Source organism: Phoenix dactylifera, unplaced genomic scaffold (assembly GCF_009389715.1).
Source record: "Phoenix dactylifera cultivar Barhee BC4 unplaced genomic scaffold, palm_55x_up_171113_PBpolish2nd_filt_p 000277F, whole genome shotgun sequence".
In the NCBI taxonomy this organism is placed as follows: domain Eukaryota; kingdom Viridiplantae; phylum Streptophyta; class Magnoliopsida; order Arecales; family Arecaceae; genus Phoenix; species Phoenix dactylifera.
Window position 1 is genome coordinate 347,301 of NW_024067762.1, and position 22,889 is coordinate 370,189.

General features: G+C 37.4%; 2 protein-coding genes across 2 annotated transcripts; both read right to left on the bottom strand.

The window, feature by feature from the left end:
• Window positions 1-1,431: 1,431 nt before the first annotated feature.
• Window positions 1,432-3,319, bottom strand: LOC103719121. Its single transcript, XM_026809263.2, has one exon. It carries the CDS (start codon window positions 1,940-1,942, stop codon window positions 1,730-1,732), a length of 213 nt encoding a protein of 70 aa, XP_026665064.2. The 5' UTR covers window positions 1,943-3,319; the 3' UTR covers window positions 1,432-1,729.
• A 484-nt stretch (window positions 3,320-3,803) lies between these two features.
• LOC103719123 lies at window positions 3,804-11,998 on the bottom strand. The gene is made up of 2 exons (XM_008808203.4): window positions 11,310-11,998; window positions 3,804-4,141 (listed from the first exon to the last, which is right to left on the bottom strand). The coding sequence occupies exons 1-2, from the start codon at window positions 11,716-11,718 to the stop codon at window positions 4,110-4,112; spliced, it is 441 nt and encodes a 146-aa protein (XP_008806425.2). The 5' UTR covers window positions 11,719-11,998; the 3' UTR covers window positions 3,804-4,109.
• Between the last annotated feature and the right edge of the window lie 10,891 nt (window positions 11,999-22,889).

Below are 22,889 nucleotides of genomic sequence, written 5' to 3' on the forward strand. Positions count from 1 at the left end.
TCTTTCCTTAAACAGGTCGGGTCAAGTGACCTGTTTATTAAACAGGCCGGGTTCAGGTTGTAAAACCTGACCTGTTTAATAAACAGGTCGGGTTCATGTTTATAATTTTATGACCCGACTTGTATCTGACCTGACCTGTTTATGCTTGACCCGGCCTGATTGCCACCCCTAGAGATAACCTTACTCTAAGTGAATGATTACCTATGCACTACCATGTCCTCCACACCACATCATGTACACCTTCACATGATATCCAAAATTTTTCAAATCTGAATGGGCTAAATCTTTTAAAGTTAGCTTGCTTGACATATAATAAGATTGGATAGTGATCTAATGCAAAACAAGCTAAATGTGAAACTCTAGACTCAAGGAGCAAATCAAGCTAGTGGTCAGATAAAAAGGCTTTGTCCAGCCTTTCCCAAACCCTAACTAGACCCAATCTGTTATTATACTAGTTATATTTTGGATCTTTATAACCTAAATCAATCAGCCCAATGTCATTTGCAACAACATAGGACATCACCTGAAAAGACTAGCTAAATGGTATTATTTGGGTTCCTTATCCCTATATAAATATCTAGGATCTACCTATTGTATAGCCATTGTGGGATTAAATGCATACCGTACGAGTTCTCACATACTTCCTCTATTTAACCCTTAGTATCATCGCTAAGCTAATATTCCAAATCCATTTATAAGTATCATGAATCTAATAACAAACACTAGGACCAACCATGGCTAGCCCAATAGGCTCATGCTATAGTATCTTCTAGTCCATATAACTTATGAGCTAGATCGGCTCCGATATTGTCCCTATTTGTGCGCATCATCCTTGCATAGGGCCTGCATCATTCCTATTTTATTAGATGTCCAAGAAAACCCCCTTCTTTTATAAGAGAGGTATAGCCTCTCTCTCCAACCATGCCCAAGGAATAGAGTCCCAACGATACTCACCTGCATTCCTATCTAAATCCTTTGCAATCTTTCGGCCAATTTCTCATATTATTTATTTTTTCCCAAAATTCAGAACTTTAATTTAGTCGGCTTGCTCCAAACACCAAACTTGTGACGAAGTCTTGTGCTAGTCGATTTAATAGCATAAAGTTAACAATATTAACTGATGTCAATCTGATTAAAGTAATCGAACCATTCTAAATCATCTACATGTTACAATGCTGCTTAAATTTTTGTTTGCTATTCCTGCCGTTGATGAGCCGGTTTTGGTAGGCATTCGCAAGAGTTCTCTATAACACTACTAAGTTCCATTTGCTTAAGCGGCACAAGAAACTGCAATGTCATGAATTTTTACAGATCTAACCTGTGAAAATAGATACAATACATCTCAAATAGTTTGGTAGTTGTTAAACTTAGCTTTCGATCCATATGCTAAATAATTTTGCATTGCAACATTAGAAAATTATTAAGAGCCCATAGTTAAAAGGAGACATAGCATTTCTTAAACTTGGAGGGGGTATTTTGAGTCCACTCTCAAATCCTGTTGACAACAAATAAGAATTTGATGAGGTATTTGGCATCAAGTGTTCAACAATTCTTCAACTACAATGACAGACTACTAGAAACTTGTGAATGCAAGTAAATGCATTTTAAAATGGAAGCCTTAACTTTAATTAAAACACCAAATGCTCTATAAACCATCGTAAACACGAGAACCAAAAAAAAAAAAAAAAAATCTGGACCAAGACGGTGGTGAACTCTTGCCCATCTTGGATCAAGAAGCATGCATATGTATACCAATCGCAATGACCAGGATGGTTAGCAGACAAAAGAATAGAATGCTATGAACCAGAATTGAGATCCCACTGGTGCTCATATTCCCAAACTCTACCACCCTTGCCCTTGCCGGCAGCTGGAACAGGAGGCCTGGAGAAAGAAGGATGAAGAGGATCACCGCAACGATCACTGGCCCCCAATCCGTAGACATCTCTCTCTCTCTCTCTCTCTCTAAGCTTGAAGGGGAAGAAGATTATTTTTTCATTGGTGAGGTGGGATATATAGGTGGTTGTGACAAGGATTTGGAGAGGGAAGGAATGCCTGCTATGCTTAAGGGATAAGAAAGCCAAGGGGGAAACAATAGAAATAATGTGAAGGGTAGCTTTTGAGGCAATGGTCACACTTCACTTTTATACTTTGATAGTTTGATGAGCTCTAAGGAACTGCTTTTAGCTCCGCATGTGAACATGGAAGAGATGCAGAAGGTCTAGATAATCCTTCCCATGATCTCATAAAGTACAGATACATCTGGGGTTATAGATTCCTTACTTCACTCTCTCTAGGTGATTCTACACACATTAAGCAACATCCATTTAGGGGCGGCAATCATGTTGGTCAGATTGTATATGGATAGGGTAAGATGCGGACCAGATCAAAAAAATTCTAAACCTAAACCTAGCCTATTTATTAAATTGGTCAGAATTTGATAGCTGAGTCTATCATATTTATTAGGCAGGCATCCTGACCTGACCTGCTTAACCTATTTAATAGATAGGTCATATTAGGTCAGATCCAATAGATAATAATGATACCTGGATAACCTCTTTAACATATAGGCTTTTGCATAAAACATGGTTAACCACTAAAACAGTTAACCTATTTAACATAGAAATTGTTTACATATAAACTATATACACAAAACTGTTTACATAAATTGTTTAACACAAACAAGCATATTAAGCATATGTAGCCTAATATATGGTTGAAGAACTATAACACCAGATTATAGAAAAAAGCACAATATAGCAAACAAAAAAAAGTAAAACAAACTAATCCACATAGCACACCTTATGCCAATCTCAGCACAGAGACAATGGTCGCCAGAAATAGAAGCCCAGCATCCAGAAACTTGTTATTTTCCTTCAAATCCATCATTGCAATGTAAATCTACAATATGATCGGCAGAGCTTGGAGGAACAAAAAAGTAAAATTTGTTGAAACAAAAGCAAAGCGAACGATCAGATCAAATAGAGGAGAAATCCCCTCTGATCTTATGAAAATGAGTTCAAATCTACAGAAGTGGGAAAAAGAGATGAATAGAGTAGAAAATGAGTTCAAATCTACAGAAGTGGGAAAAAGAGATCAATAGAGTAGAAATCCCCTCCATCTCAATCTTAAACAGCGCTCTAGTGAAACAGTTGTAAATTGTTAGCATGCATCTGGATCAGGTCTAAACAATTTTTGAGAATCCTAAATATCACAATGCCAAGCTTATTCACCTATTTACTAAAAAACTGTTTTTTTTTTGGAATCCAGCTTTTTTATTACAAGGATTATGGAATCAGTTATACACAACAGTAATTAATATAGCTGCATTACGCAAGTTATGAATTTTGCACTAAATGCTCACAAGCCTCTTTTAAGTACACAACTTTCTGGTACCAAACACTAAATATCAGTCTATTGTTTTCAAGTTTGATATCCATGAGATAAATTATTACTAATAAGAAAAAGGTACATCAGAAACTTAGAAAAAAATTTCATAAATTCTTTATAGGCCAATTAACAGTCCCTTGTAACGATACGTAACCATTCCAGCTGGGTATATTGCACAGGCCGAGCAGCACTTTTTGATGGATTGCCCAAAATCGAGCAATCAACTCAGTCCCGCAATAAAAACATGAACTTTCACGAATTTACTCAACATAGTTGTTCCAGTCTTCCCATTTGGATACTGTGGCCAAATTTATCAGACATTATATTAGCTAAAACATAAGGAGGGCATGAAATTTCACACTCCTAAGCAGCCTTCCTCTAAACATGAGAAGAGGAAAAGGCCGTTGGCTGGGCGATGAAGAAAAATAAGGCACCAGACCATAACAGGTAAAGATCAGGATTTCTAAAATCCCTTGTAGCAAAATATATTGCATCTCTACAAAGCAACTGCTGAACAGAAGGTGATGGTCTTTGAACACATATAAGGACTGATAACAGGTACAAGGTATGACTAAATTTTTTTTAAAAAAAAGCAGCAGATTTAGGGATGGTATAAACCAGGATCAGCTGAGATGGATCAAGTGAAATCCTGGCCTGCAAAAAAGTTTTGATACTATGGACCTCCGTGGTAGGCCTACTTACATCAGTTGCAACTTTCACATCTAAATAATTGGAAATTTAGAAAAGAGTTGGCCTGCAAAAAATTATACACCAAGTCAGAAAGGTTTTCCGGTTGAAAGTACACCTGCCTAAAAACACACCTGCATAAAATTAAAATATTTACCAGCATGCATGCAACTTGTTCAATAATCTTTTCAGATAAAAAGCAGAGACATGTAAGAATATATGAATAACAACCATTGTAACAGATGTGAAATGCCCATGACGATCGACTAGAATTTACATCTCGAGTCATCCCCCTCACTTCCATATATTGACTACTTACAAAAACACAATCACTCACTGCTAAAACCTCTTCTATCATAATGCGAAGAAATTGCAGCTATCCACTTGACCTCTTTAATCCTACCAAAAAGCTCAGCTATTTTACCAAGAGCAGTCCAACAAAATACAGCTGAATCTAGAGATGTACTCAACTTCAATGTCCAATGTGGTAGGGGAAACAACTAAAATATGATAAAATCAAGGATTTTTTTACGAATTAGTCCTTGAAATCTTTCATATTTGCATATTAATCGCTATCTTTTTTATATTTATATGAATATCCTTATATAGTTCTATGTTTGTACAAATCGGTCCTCTCATTAGTTTTGGTTGATTCAACCTATTAAGGTTAACCATGGTTGTAGAAAGACAAAATGCCCTTGTCTTTACAGCGAATGAAGCTTGGAACTTGGTCTTTTCTCGCTCAGTTCACCCTCTTCTTACTTAAGACTTAGCCGCTAGGAGACCAACAATCGAAGGGCATGGGTTAAGAGGTCAGTGAAGTTTGAAAACTGAGAGCAAAAATGTCCAGAAGATATTAGACCAAAACCATTAAGAGAAAGTAGAACATTACATTCTCATCTTTTTAACCTGACGGATGTATAAGCAATAATTTACAAGATGTTAGGGACTAAACATAAATATGGAAAAGACAGATTAGCATGCCAATATGAAAAATTAGGGACTGATATGCAAAAATTTCTAAAATAAAATAGAATAAAAACTAATTTCATCAATTGGATCTAAATGCTTCATAAAACTATCACTGCTCTCATGTGTGATCCCAACCACCTATATGATCCCAAAAAGTTTACTCTCTCCTTGATGAGAACAGAGCTGTCCACCAAGGCCCTTTTCTCCTCTAGTTTTTTTTCCTAGAAAATTTAAATCAACAAGATAGGGAACCTAAATTGAGCAAACTTATACTAACATGTACTCATAGAAGGAAGAAAAGCTTCAAAACTCACATCAAGGTCAGCTTAAGTGCTCTGATTCCTCCTTTTGGACTCAACATCATTGACTAAATAAGGTCATTAAAATTATGCTCAAAATATGAGCTAATTCCTTCTATCCATATGTGATCCCAAAAAGTTTACTCTCTCCTTGATGAGAACAGAGCTGTCCACCAAGGCCCTTTTCTCCTCTAGTTTTTTTTCCTAGGAAATTTAAATCAACAAGATAGGGAACCTAAATTGAGCAAACTTATACTAACATGTACTCATAGAAGGAAGAAAAGCTTCAAAACTCACATCAAGGTCAGCTTAAGTGCTCTGATTCCTCCTTTTGGACTCAATCATCATTGACTAAATAAGGTCATTAAAACTATGCTCAAAATATGAGCTAATTCCTTCTATCCACCAAGGAGCTTGCTAAACCATGCAGTTTATCAAAATTATTAGTCATCTTGACTCTTCCTCCTACTTGATTGGAGCCACACATAAACTTGATCAAATTAAAGTACGTGCAAAAAACGCCGAGTCCATAAAGTGAAATTATAGTTACATACCAACAATTATGATCATCATATTTGTAGATATGTAAACAATATCTTAGCTCATTGTTGTATTGTGCAGTGGGATTGCACTTTAGACCCAAGGAATAAAAGGTGCTATTCCTCTATTTAAGACATCTAGAATACACTCCCAAGTAAGAAAAACTTTGTAAAATAATTGCCTTTCTTGCAACTAAAATAACCTGTGGCAAGCCAATAACCACTACTAACCAATAATTACTACCAAATGCGTGGAACAAAAGCCCAAGCATTTATTGACTTCAACTAAAATCTCAAATCAAAGTGAAAGACCAAATTATTCCCAACACATGATCTAAAACCTACTCCAAATCTCTTTTATATATTCCAGATCATCAAGGTCATTCATCTCCAGCTCTTCAGAAAGGAACATAGATGATCCCTGTCCGCCTTATGTATTGTATGCTGAACCCCATTTGTATTCATATTTGAATCCGCAAAAGCATTAACCCCAAATTATATAAAACCAAGATGAAACAAAGGAAGAGAGCTACTGAGATTAGCCCAAGTGTTTTGACATCAAATCAGTATTAGTCAATAATAAGCCATTAGAACAAAAGATTAGAGAAAAAAAAAGAATGAACAGGTTTTAGTTTAACACGAAAAATGTTACATTACAATGAATAGGCAAAACAACAAAAACAAGAGGAGTTACAAAAAGATTGATAAGAATGCAAAAAATCATAAATTACTAGTACAAGTTGTTGAAAATTCCCAAGATTTTAATCCCCTTATCCAATCAGTGTAAAATCTAGAAAAAAACTTCTGACTAAAAAATCTGGAATTACCAGGAAACTAATGTACAGAATTTGCAAAGAAATCAGAACTATAGAATCAAATAACACATACACAGAAAATACATTTCTGATGATGGCACTCAGGCACTTCAATTTACCTAATTATATGTAATAAAAGGTTAATGTGATCCAAATTGGGAGTGCAATACAACTTCCCTGCACAAAAAGAGATTTTACACAACAATACAACTAAAGAAAAAATCATCAACTGCTACATTTTCAACATTAAAATATCCAAGTCCCCACAAGGAACTCATTTCTAACTTCTAAGTCAAATTTGCCCATTCATAATTTGATACAAGAACATGTGATTCATCATGTGACTTATAAAAAAAAAAGTATAAATGAAGGATTTATGGTGGCCTGGAATTGGAGCTATGCAAACAACCAAAAATCTTAGAGAAAAGATTCAACCACCTCTTAGAGATGACACAAAATACTCCTGTACATTATTTAAACTTAAGTGAAAGCTATAAGATCTTTGAAAATTGATTTTGTTTTTGGCTGTCAATGCAGAGTGAGGGAAATGCCACTCATTATCAAGCAATACCTATGACAATTGAGGACACGTTAGCAGAAACCAAAGGCTGGCTTTGAAGTTGCACATACTTGTCTCACAACAATGCTGAAAAGAAGGTTAAGAAGGTGAAAACATAAAGACCCAGCATCATCTACCAGTAACAAAACACAAAAATCTAAAATTCCGTCTTCCTTTGATCAGATATGCATAATTTCCAGACAATATGCAGTGTGAGATCTAACTCACATTATCAGTCAATTCCTGGGACAATCAAGACATGTTAACAGAAACCGAAGACTGGCCTGTGTTGCACAAACTTAGCTCACGACAATGTTCAAAAGAAGGTATAAAAGATGAGACAATGAAGACCCAACATTGTCCATGAGTGACAAAACACTGATAAGCCCCTTACTCAGATATGCATAATTTCCAAATGTAATCCCTAAATCAGATCATTTTGTGATAAGGCGCAACTTCTCATGCTGAATGGTTGCCAACTTTCAAGTGTCCTTTACTTAACTCCTTATCACAATAAGAAAATACTCCCTTAAGTCATCCAAATGGTCTCTCTCATTATACTGAACCCACCCATCGCGTAGCCTATATCACTGTGAGACAGCTAAACATTGCTTATATACAGCACCCCTCAATCCTTGTTTTGTTTCTTATCATGAGCTTAAAAATGGAAGGCATACATATCAAGCATGAAGTACATTGAATCTTGGATGCAAGGAGCCTTCCGAACAAGGTTGGCGGAACCGTCCTGAACCTCCCAGTTCGGAGTGTCCTGAGCCGTACCGGCCACAGACCGGGATGGTTCTAGCAATGAAAACAAGACCGGCGCCGGAGGGAAAGAAGATGAAGAAAAAAGAGGAAGAGAGAGAGCAGGGGAGGGAGGGAGAGAGAGAGGAAGAAAGAGAGAGGAAGGTCGAGGCTGGACTCCGCGGCCGGCCGGCAGAGGCCGGGGAGCTGCTGCGCGGAGGAGGGAGCTCCGGAAGCCCTTTGTTGGCTCTCCGCTAGCCTCCCTCTTCTCTCTTTCTTTTCCTCTCTCGTTCTCCCTCTCTCCTGCCTCTTCTACTGTGTCGATACGGGCCAAAGCACGGCACAATGCAGGCTTATATCAACTCGTCCTGTCGGACAACCGGTACGGTGCCCGATATTGGTTCCGCCGACCCTGCTTCTAAGTACACCTGCTTTGTCTGCATGTAATAGAACAACAAATTCTATCCAGCACTAGGACCTACTCTTTATTCAACAACAACTAAGAATTGAGATTGTTTTTGTTCCCACTACATTTGAGAACATTTAATCAAACAATGAGACATAAGACTGAGTTGGTACATTTGCACATAAAGGGAATTTATAATTACTCATTGAAATGTTTCCTTTCTTTACAAACAAAATTGAGTTTTCAAAAAGTTTGAGGTCAGTTTTATACACATGCTTACTTGCCTACACATAATCCCTCAATTTATAGCATTATTAAGTTATTAATGCAATACAATAATTTCAAAGAGATATTTATAATGCTACACCCCTTTTGATAATTCACTAGCCAATCTCACCTAGAATAGTAGGTTATAACAAAACTCCAAACGGTGGTCATGCCACCACCACTTGTAATCAGATAATAACATAACAATGGTAACTCATAATTTCTTTCAAGTGGTTTATCAAAAAGTAGGAGAAGCACTATAAACTGCCAGAGTTTATATTATCAGAGATTTGACCAATTGCCACAAATAACATGAACGATATCCTTTTTGAATCCCTCAATTAGGTTACTTCACTAAATTCAAATGTTAAAGTAGAGCATGCGACCAGCATGTTATAGTACTTGTAACCCACACCATGTAAGATCTCTCGTTATCTTACTATCAAGTTTTCTCACCTATATAATGACAAGTGCCTAGCTAGACCATTCTATTGCTTGGACAGAAGAAGAAACCATATAGAACCCTTTTATCAAAAACCCTATATGCCACTGAATGATTGACATTGAAACTTATAGACCTCTGACTATAACTACCACTTACTCATGATGGCCTTGAAAGAATTCTTTTTGTCAATAAAGTAACCATAAATAACATTAGAGCTGGCCTTAAAAAGGAATACCCAATGGATAACGATCTTTAAACCAACCACAAACAGATGGGAGAGGACTGAACAGTGATGGTTATTGTTATGGTAATCAAGTGGCCAGATATACTAATCATCACATTAGAAGTCATAAACCAGCAACTCAACTATTAAGTCTTTCTCAATTCTAAATGGTGAACAACAAATTTCATATGCAACTAACACTAACATTAAGTCTTCATTCATGTCCATAGTTCAATAGCACTAAAAGGCTATCTAGCATGGCACTACCATCTTGCAAATTAAATTTTGTTTACATCATACTTAATCATCTAATATCATTGAAAAATTAAAAGTAACATAACTTCTTTTACTCTGATACACTTGTTTTGTGTGTTTTCCTTACACATCCAGAAAATTTCCAGAAGAGCTTTTTATCCATCATTCGGCACACTAAGTGGCATGGTATTACCCCTAGATAATGGAACGTAAGTTTCCAAGAACAAGGATAGTAGGATCTTATACCATACAACAGGTCCATAAACTTTTGCATATCGAAGTGCAAACTTTTCTTCAATCTGACAATCAGCATGAGCTTCAAGGACAATCTTGGCTATTTGTTGAACACAATCTTTTCAAATTAGTCTATCATGCCCAAGCATGTCAGCTTGCTAAGACATACAGAAAATACCAAAACACAAGCATTGGAACATTTCAAGGAGTCAAAATGAACAGGACAATACAGGAGTTTGTCTACATGTACCATTTCAAATAAAGCCATCATGCGTAGCTCATATAGAAAAGATACAAAAAAATGTTCATTCATTAAGATGATGCCTACAAAGGCTACATATGGATCAGGACCCTACATGACAAGTTTAGCTGGAGCATTGAAAGGTGAATAATTTAAAGATGTGTTGAACAAGGTTTAAAACAATGGTTGTTTAATTAATGCTATACTTGCTATTATTAACGTACTGCAATACCCCCAGGGCAAATCAACTGTTCATCTTATGTTTATAGTTTGAATCTCCATAGCAATTTAAAAATATGTTATTCTATAACATTTTATTTTATAATTTGAATCTCTATGGCAAATCAACAATAAACTATCACTCACCCTATTTTTTCATATTTCTGGTATTATGGATAAAACAGTCATCATAATAGCTATTATTTTGTTCCCAAAAATGTCAAATAAAAGAGTGAGAACAGCTGTGATTTCCACTATAACAGTCAGTAACAGTAATCTAGGACATCCATTGCAACAGGATAACAGTTTCTTAAACCTTGGCGAAACAAGAAAAGGACAACCTATAAATATCAATAATTCAATGAATGAGGACAAAAAAGAAGTGGACTTGGTGAGCATAACTGAATTGAACCAATCTCAATTATTGAGAAACATTATTTAGATGTGATTATACGACTGCGACATCATGCTCTCACCAACTGCAATACTGCACACCCTTTCATGTATTATCAAAAAAACAAAAATCCATCTCCACCAATTTCCAAAAACAGGAGGCAATTCATGATACATGGAAAAACCATGTGTATCGTTCCAAATGAAGATCCCTCAAATGGACTCATTAGATATATCAAACAAAAAAAAAAATTCCAACCCATTTATAAGAAATGAGAACTATCAAGGAAACCTGGAAACGCATTCAAAAATATCTGAACTATATCGAGATGCGATTATACATATCTAAAACACTGAAAAGGAACCAAAAACAGAAAAGAAAGATCTTCCAACCCCCTCTCCCGGGGCGCCAATCTAGATATAATTATTACCTCTATCATTTAAAAAAAAAACCCTACAGATCTTCAAATAAAGATTACATTCCAATATAACTTAACGTAAGACCAAGATCATCGATATCAACAGGAAATTAAAACGTGAAGATATCAATCAAATCAATAGCAGCAAAACCAAAATTTTACCAAAATTTCAAGACAACGAAAACGGATGCCATCGAAATCTCACCGGTGATCTCCTTGGGGGACGAAACCGCAGGGGAAGGGGGAGCGGGGCAAAGGATCGCCCTCCCCAACCCCGATAGATTCGACACGATCCAGACGACATAGAACATCACAATCAGCCCGATCACCCAAGGCATTAGAATGAACCCGATCACGAAGGTCACCGAGCCGCATAGCATGAGCGCGAGCGACGCCCCGAGTAGGAGCGAGGCGAAGCCCACCGGGGAGACCTGAGACCGCCTCGCGGCGCCGGATCTCGCCGCCACCTCCGCCTGCGGGGGCCGCGGGGACGGTGGCGCCGCCGCCTGGGGGGCGTCGGAGCGCGGAATGGCGAGGTGGGGGGAGCGAAGTATGGTGAGGAGGAGGGCGCAGAGCTCGTAGAAGAGCCTCGAAGTCTGGTCCTGGCCTCTCATATTGGGAACCCTAACCCTAACCCTGCGAGGGAGAGAAGAAAAGGAGGAAGACGAAGAGGAGAGAGGAAGCGGCGGGAGAGAGACAGGAGAAACAAGGAAAGATGGTCGTTTTGGAAATAATAATAACTGGTTTGGATAAACGGGGATTTTGATCGGATCGAGACGAGAAGTGGATAGGCTCCGAAACTCTACCCTCTCATCTTCGCTTGCTTCTTTTTTTTCCTCCTCTCTCTCTCTCTCTCTCTTCTTCTGCTACCATTTCTGAGAAGAAAGCTTCCGATCGGCGTTGGTGATTTTTTCGATTCTTTTATATCATCAGATAAAATTAGACTATTCTCATGTGAATAAAAAGTTAAATATTTATATACAATGGTCTAATCTGCGTCTGATGCTATTTATAATTTTATTTAATTTTATATAGCGCTCATCAATTTCAATTAAAACAATAATTTAATTATTTATATTTATATTTATATTTTTAATATTATATGTACCCACGAACTGTTGACACGTGGTACAATTAGTGTCCTTGGCATGGAAACATAATGATCAGAAGGAAAGCATGCGCGCGGTTTCTGATGTTACATCAAGGGCTCGTTTGGTTCGCGAAAAAAGAAGGGGGGAAAGTGTGGTCAACGGGAAAGTAATGAGATGCCTCTTATTTGGTTGGAGTTTTCAAAGGAGAGAAAAGAAAAAGTAGTATTCCCATGGGAATGTGATTCCCACATTTCATGGGAAAGTCTTTCCCATGAGAAACATGGGAAAGTTACTTTCCCATGAGGCGGAAATCACTCCATTTTTACTTTTTTCCAAAAAGTCCCTTCAGCATTAAAGAAGCATTAAAAAGGCATTAAAAACTTAATTTTTATTAAGGGCATAATAGGAATTATATATAACTTTCCTAGGAAAGTAGATGGCCAACCAAACATAAGCACCTTGGAAATTTGTCACTTTCCCATGGTCAACCAAACATGCCAAAAGTACTTTCCTAGGCATCCTCTTCCTAGGAATTTGTTTCTCAGGAATCATATTCCTAGGAAGGAAAATGCTTCCCGCGAACCAAACGAGCCCCAAGATATTAGATTTCTCGGTTTGTGGATAAATATATATAAATATATTAAAAAAAGATTAGACTATTTAACAGAGGTTCTGTATATTTTTGTGAGATATAAATATAAATATAATCATAGCAGAGCGAATTGTATTGGATGTAGATTGGAGCAAAAATTTATCAATTTAAATCTAATTTACTTATTAAGTACAATAAAAATATATCTAAATTTAATATATTTATTAAATAGATAATTTAATTTAATTTATATAATCTATTTATTAAATAGATGATATCAAATAAAATGAACTAAATGAATTTTAATAAACTAAATAAATTCAGTAGACTTAAAAAAACTATGTAAGCAGGGACCAAAAACAACTAAATGAATTCACATCAAGGCACCAACAATCTTTTCCCCGTATTAGCAGCATGTGGCTTAAATTTACACCTTGCAATATCAAATGATCTTAGACATATTAATATCATTTCCTTATTTTGTCTAAATAACTATTTACATATAAGTTAAAGTATTATCATATTTTTTATTTAATAAAGTTGAATTCCATATAACAATAATCTAATAAATTATGTAGCTAATTCCAATTACTTGGAGACTAAAGAAACTAGGGACTTTGATGGGTTAGAAAACCAATATTTATATATGAAAAGGACACTGGTCACTCTGTGCAACCACATCAAGGAGATGAAGAGAGAGAAAATAATAAATAATTCTTGGCACATTATTCTACACGTCAACTATATGTTTAGAAGTGCCGTAACTATCATCAGTTGTAACCTATTAGTAATTTTGTTTAATAATGCGAACAATGATCATGTTTAGCATTGTGCTGATGTTTACAGGGTATGGATTCATTGGCTAGTGGTGCTACCTCATCTTAGAGTCCATGTTCTTAAATGACCTTAACAAAGACATCAAAAAGGAACTTCTAGAGCCCCCTAGAATCGGGCATAAATTTCATTGCAAAGCTTATTATTAAAGTCCACGCTACTATGGTGCCCAAGTTTGCTCTCTCAGCTTGGGTACCCCCAACCCTTGATCATTTCAAGGTTAATTTTGATAGAGACATGTTGGCGGATGAAGAGTATGGAGGAGTAGGCTTTGTGATCAGAGATCATCATGGCATGTTGATAAGGGCGGGGGTTGATGCACACGAGGTCAGACCACTATTGAGGTGGAGCTTCAGGCTGCTTAGGAGGGCATTTCCTATGTGAGGAGGGTTCTTGGAGCTAACAGGATACACCTTGAGGGAGACTCTTCCATAGTGATTGATTGGATTCGGGGAGTAGATTGTTTTGGGGATGGTCACCCACTGATGTGTGAGATCTACAAATTGATCAGGGAGATGGAGCCATTTTAGATAGTGCACGTGTATCGGGAGGCAAACTGAGCTGCAGACTGGATTGCCTCCTTTGTCGCTCGGCATTCTGGAAATTTTTTTTGGACTAAGGCAGAAATCCTTTCTTTTGCCTTGTATCATGTTCTATCTCTTAACTTGGTTGGCTGCACTCACGTAAAAGCTATATAATATGCCATTTTTACCCAAAAAAAAAAGAAGTCCACGCAAAGTATGCTTTGCTCCAGCCATTAGACTCGATCCAGCATAATCTAAGCTTATCCAACTCAAATCAACCTAATCCAATCTGATCCTACTTAAACCAACCCAATTCAACTCAAACTAACCTGATCTAAATCCAACTTGACCTAACCCAATTTAGCCAACCTGATCCAACCTAACCCCATCTAAACCAACCTAATATGATCAATTTCTAGCTAACCTAAATCTAGTTGACCCAATCCCAGAGTTGAACTTACTAGGAAACCTATGCTTGCATATAATTAAATTCAACATGCTCTCGATATAGGTTTAGGCTAACCTAACTAATTACCCACATTTGGATCTAATGGTGGACAATGGGGAAAAAGAGAAGCATGGTACACCCAATAAACTTCACTTCTTTAGTCCAAATATATATTAATATATAGACATATGGATATCATATGTTTATATATTATTTTAAGGATTTTTTTTAAGGCTATTCTCTTTAAAAATATGAGGATACCATACCTTTTACTAAAAGTCAAAGAACCAATAACGGAATGACCCTGTGCCTTCCTTACAAGATCTGACAGTACGCACTTATTATATTTAATATGCCTCTTAAAGTATTCCTACTATAAGGTGCTCGGCTCTATGAGACTCTTGCACCAAGTTTCAAGTTTACGCTCATGAAATACAAAATTAAGTTTATCTATACAACAATAAGAGCGAATTTATCAAAGAATCGCCGAATTTGATCGGTCCATGGAACCAACTCAATGGTGGCTGTTAGCTTTCGGACACCACGATTTTCGGAGCTGAGTTGCGAGCGGCTTAGGTGGGCATTCGCTACACTCGATGGATACTGCATGCCAATTCTATCCTCATGGAGGGTGACTCAGTCACAGTGATAAGTTGGACCCAAAGGATCTGAATGGGGACTACCCTCTACTTCGAAATATTTGGTCGATGAGCAGAGATAAGATGGCTTTTTAGACCAAACACGTCTTTAGAGAGGCCAACAGTAGTGTTGTGGACTGGATGACCGCTTATGAGGCCAATCACTTCGGTGGCACCTTATGGATCCGGAAAGAGGATTTGTCTAGGACATTTCGTAATATTTTATTTTCTAACTATATTGGATGTATTTATATTCGTGTAGTTAGACTCGTCCACCAGAAGCAAACAAATAGCTTGGGCTATGGCTATCCACGGTGAGGCAGAGACGGCCGTGAGGACCATGATTCATCTCTTGACCCTGATAGGGACAGCTGAGCTCCAAAACAGGCAGTCCCATTGGCTATTAACGCCCCTTGATACAAGGAAATGATGTTATGTCCTTACCGTGTATAAGTTTTTCCATATCGCCTGAGGATAGCATCAGGTAATCCGGTTAAGGATATGCTAGAGGTCTACTTCTTCAGCAATCGTCTCCCAATATTGAAATAATTTGTAAATTATGTTGCGGCAAAATCCCGGACCGAGGTCGAAGTGCTGCTCGGCCAACTTTGAAATCGGTGAGAACTGAACTAAACGAGGCAGCCAAGAAGTCCTCTTGCCGAAAAGTGTCTGGCAGAAAACCCTCCGATACCTAAATTAGGATAGAGAGACAACAATGTTGAAGAAAAAATTCTTAGCAGGGTAGGGTTCTCTGAATGAGCTTACATGAGGATCCCTGGACTACCTCTTTATATAGAATAGTTAACTATATAGTTATCTGATTTGACGAGTTGTGTGTTAATGGCTAAGCAATGGCTAGTTGTACGTTTGCGACGAGGAAAATATTCCGCGTGAGCATCATATGGCATTGATCATGCACTGATAGCAGTACTGCCATAACTACCAGTCCTTATTAGCACACGTAGATCGGCTCCTCAGCTTTCGCCGAATTTATACCGAGGTGAAGGAAGTCGGTTTAATCCGAAGTCAAGATGCCAATATTTTCTCCATTATATTGCAATATTAATTTATGAAAGTGAATAGGTGCGATCAAGATCAAATAATCAATATTTAATTTTTCTTTTCATTTCAGTAAATAGACATAATGGTTCAATAACCAACGTGACTCTTGGGAACCGATGTAGCCCTTAAGAACCAATGTGACTCTTAAGAACCAATGTGACTATTGGCGTATGGTAATTGAATCACTACCCCATTCAATCTGAACAATCACATTGTTTCATGAACAGATGTATCCGATCGAACGGTCATGTTGTTTCATGAATAGGTGTCAGTATTTATAAATAGAAGCTCTCGATCACAAATTTGAGAATACTCTCTTATTCTCCTCTAGATTTTTAGTAGTTTTCTTGTATCCTGGAGGTAGTTTGCCGCAAGTCCAATAGCAAACTCATTCGACTGGGAGCAAACATCATCTTAAAGATAGTGTTTAATCATACCTCAAAGCCATATATTCTTATTTCCTTTGATAATACTCCATTGTCTTTGTCACGCCAAACCTAGAGCGGAACAGACACCACATATCTGTAGGGCGACCACGCAAGCATGCAAGGCTACAGATCATATCAAATCAATAATAATTTCTAAAAATTTAGTTTAATCAAGAACTTATTCAAATAACTTTCATAATAGTTTCAAAGTGGCATAAGTCAACATTTACTAACTATTAATATAAATCAAATTAAATATTCTAACTAGTTTTACTAAAACTTCAATAACTAAAAGTATCTTTAACAGAATTAGCACAATTCCCAAGCCCCGAGCAATCATGCATTGGGATCTGAAAAACAGAAAAAACATAATAATGAGCTATACTAGCCTAGTAAGTAATATAACACTCCAAAGTGGGGTCAAGCATGCCAAACAATTAGTTAAAAGTATAAAATATTGACTGAAAATTAAATTATTTCTCGAATAATGCATATTTCTTTTTGAAATATACTATTGTTTTTATAAAGAAATACCAGAAATCTGACATCGGGCTATAGACACACAACCTAGTGGCATAGGTCAAAATGCACAAAGTGCCAAATGCCACTATTATTAATCATCAGTGGTACGATGTCCAAATACCACTATTCTAATCACCGATAGTGTGATGTCAAAACCAATTTCTCAGATTATAAGTCGATATGGCCAACGAAGAATCTCTATTGGTGGGGCCAGATCCTAGCCGTATTGAGAATACATACATATAAAACAAATTTTTTCATATTTTATATAGTCATATTTTCTAGATTTCATAACACAACATAATTTAAAATGATTACGATCATAACATTAACATGTCTGACCCATTTAACTAAGTATAAAATAAATATAAAAATTTTAATCAACGAATTATTATTTTATTAAAAAAATAGAAAATACATTTTAAAGCATTAGGTTACTTACCTCTTCTCACTTCAAAAAATTTACTTCAGCTAGACAGGTCAGGCGTACCTATTTTAATATCATTAAAATATAATTAATTTTTATCAGTATCTTAAAAGCCAATCAAAGTCAAAATTAAAATATTATTAGGCATAGCAACTCATGCCCAAATCATATCGGTTAGGTAGAGATCGGTTAAGTGGTAGTACATAACTACCTGGGTGGGTCTAACAAGATGAATTCAAATTCAACTAGTCAAATGAAGATCAATAGTGGCTAAATTTAAAAAAATCTAGCTAAGGCTTAAGTAATGGGTCGGTTTACCGCCCAGTTACTGGGACAGTTCAGGGCCTCCACAATAGAGTCAACTGGGACCCAAACAAAGAGAGATATGGCTTCATGCTCGATAAGAATGAAGAAAGATAGGACTGATCGAGCGGTAAGTGCCCGACACTGTCGATCCAATCAAAACAGAATTCATCTGATCACACTCGCATCAGGATACAAGGGTTTAGATAGAGATCACAGTAACCAATTCTAACAATATCCTGGAAGGGCCAAGGTGGGGGCGGGCGCGTAGGCCGCCGGCCATGGATTAGGACCCTTCATAGGATTGATCCAAAATCACAGAGAGAGGTACCATATTTGGATCCAACATCTCTAGAAAGAGAAAGTTCATTAGAGAGGAACAAGAGAGAGAAAGGATGGTGAAGAGAGAGAAAGGAAGCTTCTCTCTCTAACTAAGGAAGAAGAAGGAAGAGGATGGCTATAGGTGGTGCCTGGGGTCAGGGATCCACAACCGTCGACAGCACCAAAAGCAACAAAAAAAAGGTAGGGGTTTCGATCCCATGAACTTTGAAACCAACGCATCTCGGTGGCTAGAGCTCCGACTACAACTTCTAGCCACCATGAGGGATCAAGGTAAGAGCCTCCGATGATAAGCGCCAGCAATGGAGACAGCTAGAATTGGAAGCAAACAGAGTCGGTTGAGCAAAACAGAGAAAACAGGGCATTACTATTTTCCGTCAAGAATTCGACAATTGCTGGTCGAAAATGAGCTTCCAAAGGTTAGGGATGAGGCAGAGAGGAGTTAAACAAAGATTGCCATGTTCTTACCTGACTTCTGGTGGCGTTTGGCCGCGGTAACAGCGTCGATAACCGTCGACGTTTGTAGAGAAAGGCTGAGGAATTACTCTGATAATGAGCTCTGATTGAGGCCGTTTTTTTTGGTGGGGGAAAAGGAAGATGGGGAGGAGCTCTAAATATAGCTCAGCTGCAACCGGAATCGGGCTTAGAGTCAAATTCTGTCCGACCTTCTCGGAGAGGAAGAAGACTCCAATCAGGAGTCTCTTCTCTCTAGGCACCTGCGTGGCACGTGCCAATTTTTTTTCTTTATTCTTTTTGGGCCAAAAAGGGCTGGGCCGGTCAAGTGGACTGAGCCAAGTCCATTGGGTCTTACAGCCTCAACACCCCCTCCTTGCGTCGTTGAAATCAAAATCCCGCAAGGGAGCCGCCATGGAATTGCAAAGCCTTACCTACCTTGATGGAAGGCTCTGCAGCTACCGAAGGGAGTGAAGGGAAGAGTGTAGCCAGATTTGGTCACCCAGACGCCGGTCGGACCAACGTTTTGCCATTGAGCCATCGATGCTGCAGAATAAGCTTTTCTCTATCCGAAGAGCATCCTTCCAGAATGGTGATGCAGCCTGTGCAAGGTGGGGTTACTTCTAGACGTCAGGAGTAGTTTCAAGCACGATTTGCCAAGGAGAAAACTAGTACCATCCGACCATTGATTGATACGAGCTGCGAAGTCTAGTTGTTAAGGTGTCGGTCAATCTTGTTTATATGCCCTACCCAATCCAACTTCCTAAGAGCAGAGGTGTGCAGTGGGAAATAATTGATTCCAAGTCCGGAAACAAGTTCAGGGCCATAAAGAAGCAGCTTGACGACTAGGATTTTATGAGTATCGGCTCTTGAGAAGCTCATCTTTTTGCGATCAGACCCGAGAAATATGATGAAAACTCTTGGGCAATGTCTGCTTTAGTGGTCTGTAAGCTCGCAGTTGCAATGTCTGCTTTAGTGGTCTGTAAGCTCGCAGGTGTCTGTAGGTGGGTAATTGCATCGTAACATCATTGATGACTGATAGGAGGCAAAATGGATCGTCCTACTCTAGCGTGGAACCACCCAATTCCTACCGAACAGATCTTAGAGCTGAGCAGGCCAAGCCTCGGTCCCACTAAGAGCCAGGCCGATCTCGAACCCCGCCGAAGGCTGAGCTGACCTCGGCTAGAGGCCAAGCCGACCTCGACTCTTGAGAAGCTCATCTTTTTGCAATCAGACCCGAGAAATATGATGAAAACTCTTAGGCAATGTCTGCTTGAGTGGTCTATAAGCTCATGGGTGTCTGTAGGTGGGTAATTGCATTGTAACATCATTGATGACTGATGGGAGGCAAAATGGATCGTCCGACTCCAGCATGAAACCATCCAATTCCTGCCGAGCAAACCTCAGAGTCGAGTAGGCCAGGACTCGAACTCGCTAAGAGCCGGGCCGACCTCGGACCCTGCCGAAGGCCGAGCCGACCTCGGCTCTTGAGAAGCTCATTTTTTTGCGATCAGACCCGAGAAATATGATCAAAACTCTTGGGCAATGTCTGCTTGAGTGGTCTGTAAGCTCGTGGGTGTCTATAGGTGGGTAATTGCATCGTAACATCAATGATGACCATGCCTTGAGAAACTAAATTTTCTTTTGTGACTGAAAATATTAAATGGATCTTATATGGATCGGCAGAGGTGGCAATTTCTAATCCGACCTAACTTGGCCCGACTCACCAACAAGTTGCGTTGGAGTTTGTGTCAAGACCGTCGACCAATCTAGACTTGTACTACATTGTATATGCACAAACAAAAGCATACATATATATTCAAAAATATTATAACAATATGAGTTATTGGGTCATTGATTCAATGGCTTAAAACTAAAATGAGATATGGATTGCAGCACAAATGGTCCAAAACTATCAAAAATAGGCCATCTATTTCTAGAAGCAAATTAGCTTGGAATTGCTTTTTGTAGGTTGGGTTCCGTTTGTCATTTTTAACCTGCTGGTGGGTCAGGTTGTATTTGGGCGAGGTCCTTATGAGGTCAATCTGACCCAAACCTAAACTGATCTGTTAATTGCCACTCTTAGATCACATCTTTGACTTACTCAGCTTATATAGAGTTTGCCTTTCATCAAAATAGAGCATATCAAGCATGAATGCCAAGCAATGCTTTTCTAGAAATTTTTTTGACTTTCTATTATATGTTAATTCATCAATGAATCAAGGAAAACTAAGCCATCCTACATGGCCATGCTATAAAAGGTCATGACTGAATGTACCATCTTACCTAGCTAACAAAATTCTTAACAGTGGTATATAGCAAATGATATAGGATCAAGTCTTGCTTTCAATTGGATTTGGAGAGTCCAAGAATATTTGGACGAGGGCTATCCTAGTTATGTAACTTATTATCTATAAGCACTTTTCTGAAAAAAAAAAAAAAAAACACTCAGCTGAGTTGGTTTGGGTCATGGGAGTGGATCCTCAATGGCTTTCCAGTGGATTTGGAGAGTTCCGGATATGGATTGCCATTGCATGTTATTATTTTAATTTGGCCTTAATCCTACTGTTAGAAAGGGGCATATATCCTATGTTACAAAATACACACATAAGTACACAGTGGGAAAATGATAGAATTTTACCTCTAGCCATTATTATTCAAGTAGAAAAGAAATCAACCACTCACAAGTCACACACTCTTAAGATCAAGACGACTCTTCAAGCCTATGCCTTGCTGAATTTGCCTCTTTTGATGGGAAAAGATGAAAACTTGCCTTATTTTATAAAGGCTAGGCTAGGGATCCTCTTTAACCTTAGTTAACTTTTTCATATTCCTTCCATAAGGAGAGATGAAAATTCATTGCAAACCTCTTGATATTTCTTAGAAACCTTTTGTATTCCACAACTTCAAATAGATTATTAGCTATATTTATCACTTTAATGAATTTACTTAAAAAATGAAGCAAGCACCTAATTGGCACGAAGGCCCCATTAAGTCTCCTAATGGGACGTTTCCAACATCTACAATCTGATTTGTTGTCTTGATCACCTCGCTCTTCCTTCAAGTATCCTACAACTTACTTGGATGCCAGAATCTGATCCAACTTTAAGCTTGTAGAGGGGAATATTACGACAGCAACGTTCAATCCAACCACGAAGCAACACAGATGTAACACGAACAGAAAAGAATTTCATTGAGTTGCTTTTTGATTGGACTGGTCATCAGCCGAGCTCAGCGGCGCACCTAATCCAACTAAAAAATATTCGTTCCACTGTACTCCTTTAGCGAAAAGAAAAAACAAGAAAAGAAAATAACAACAAATGAGTACTGTAGTGTATTTCACTCTGCAAGCCGCATGCCAGGCTCTTCGGCCCTGTTTGGAGGAGCTGTTGGCAGTAGAGCTTTTGCAAGTAGAGCTGTTGGAAGTAGAGTTTTCTGAAGTAGAGCTTTTATAAAATGTTGTTTATTGTTTGGTAACTATATTTATAAAGTGTTGTGACACTTTAACATGTGTTTGATAAGCAAACTGAGAAAATACTTTTGTACGACAAAATTACCATAAAAAACATTGCATAGTATTATACAACAGAGCATAATAAAATATAATATATATTAATACACAAATATATGATATAGTATAATATTACTGTAATGTAATATAATATTATTATAATATATCAATATATTATGATATAATGTAATATAATATTATATTTATAGTATAATACAATAATAAAGGTACAAAATATTATAATTATTAATGTACATTAATTTTTCATAATATAATATAATATTAAATTATTTAATACAACATATCAATATATTATGATATAATATAATATAATATTATATTTATAGTATAATACAATAATAGGAGACAAGAATATCTTTTCTTGCACAGAAAGGAGTTTGTTCCTCGGTTAGGGTTTTTTGTTAGGGCTCCAGCAGGTTTTTAGATTTATAAACGAACAAAGTATATAATTGTTATATTTTATTATGGATATTTTGATAAAAAAAGATTTTCAATAAAGCTCAAAATAGTTTTTTCAGAAAGCTCCAATTTTTATTTTTTTGAAAAAGCTGTAACAGCTTTCCATAATTTTTACTAAATATTTTTTTATCTA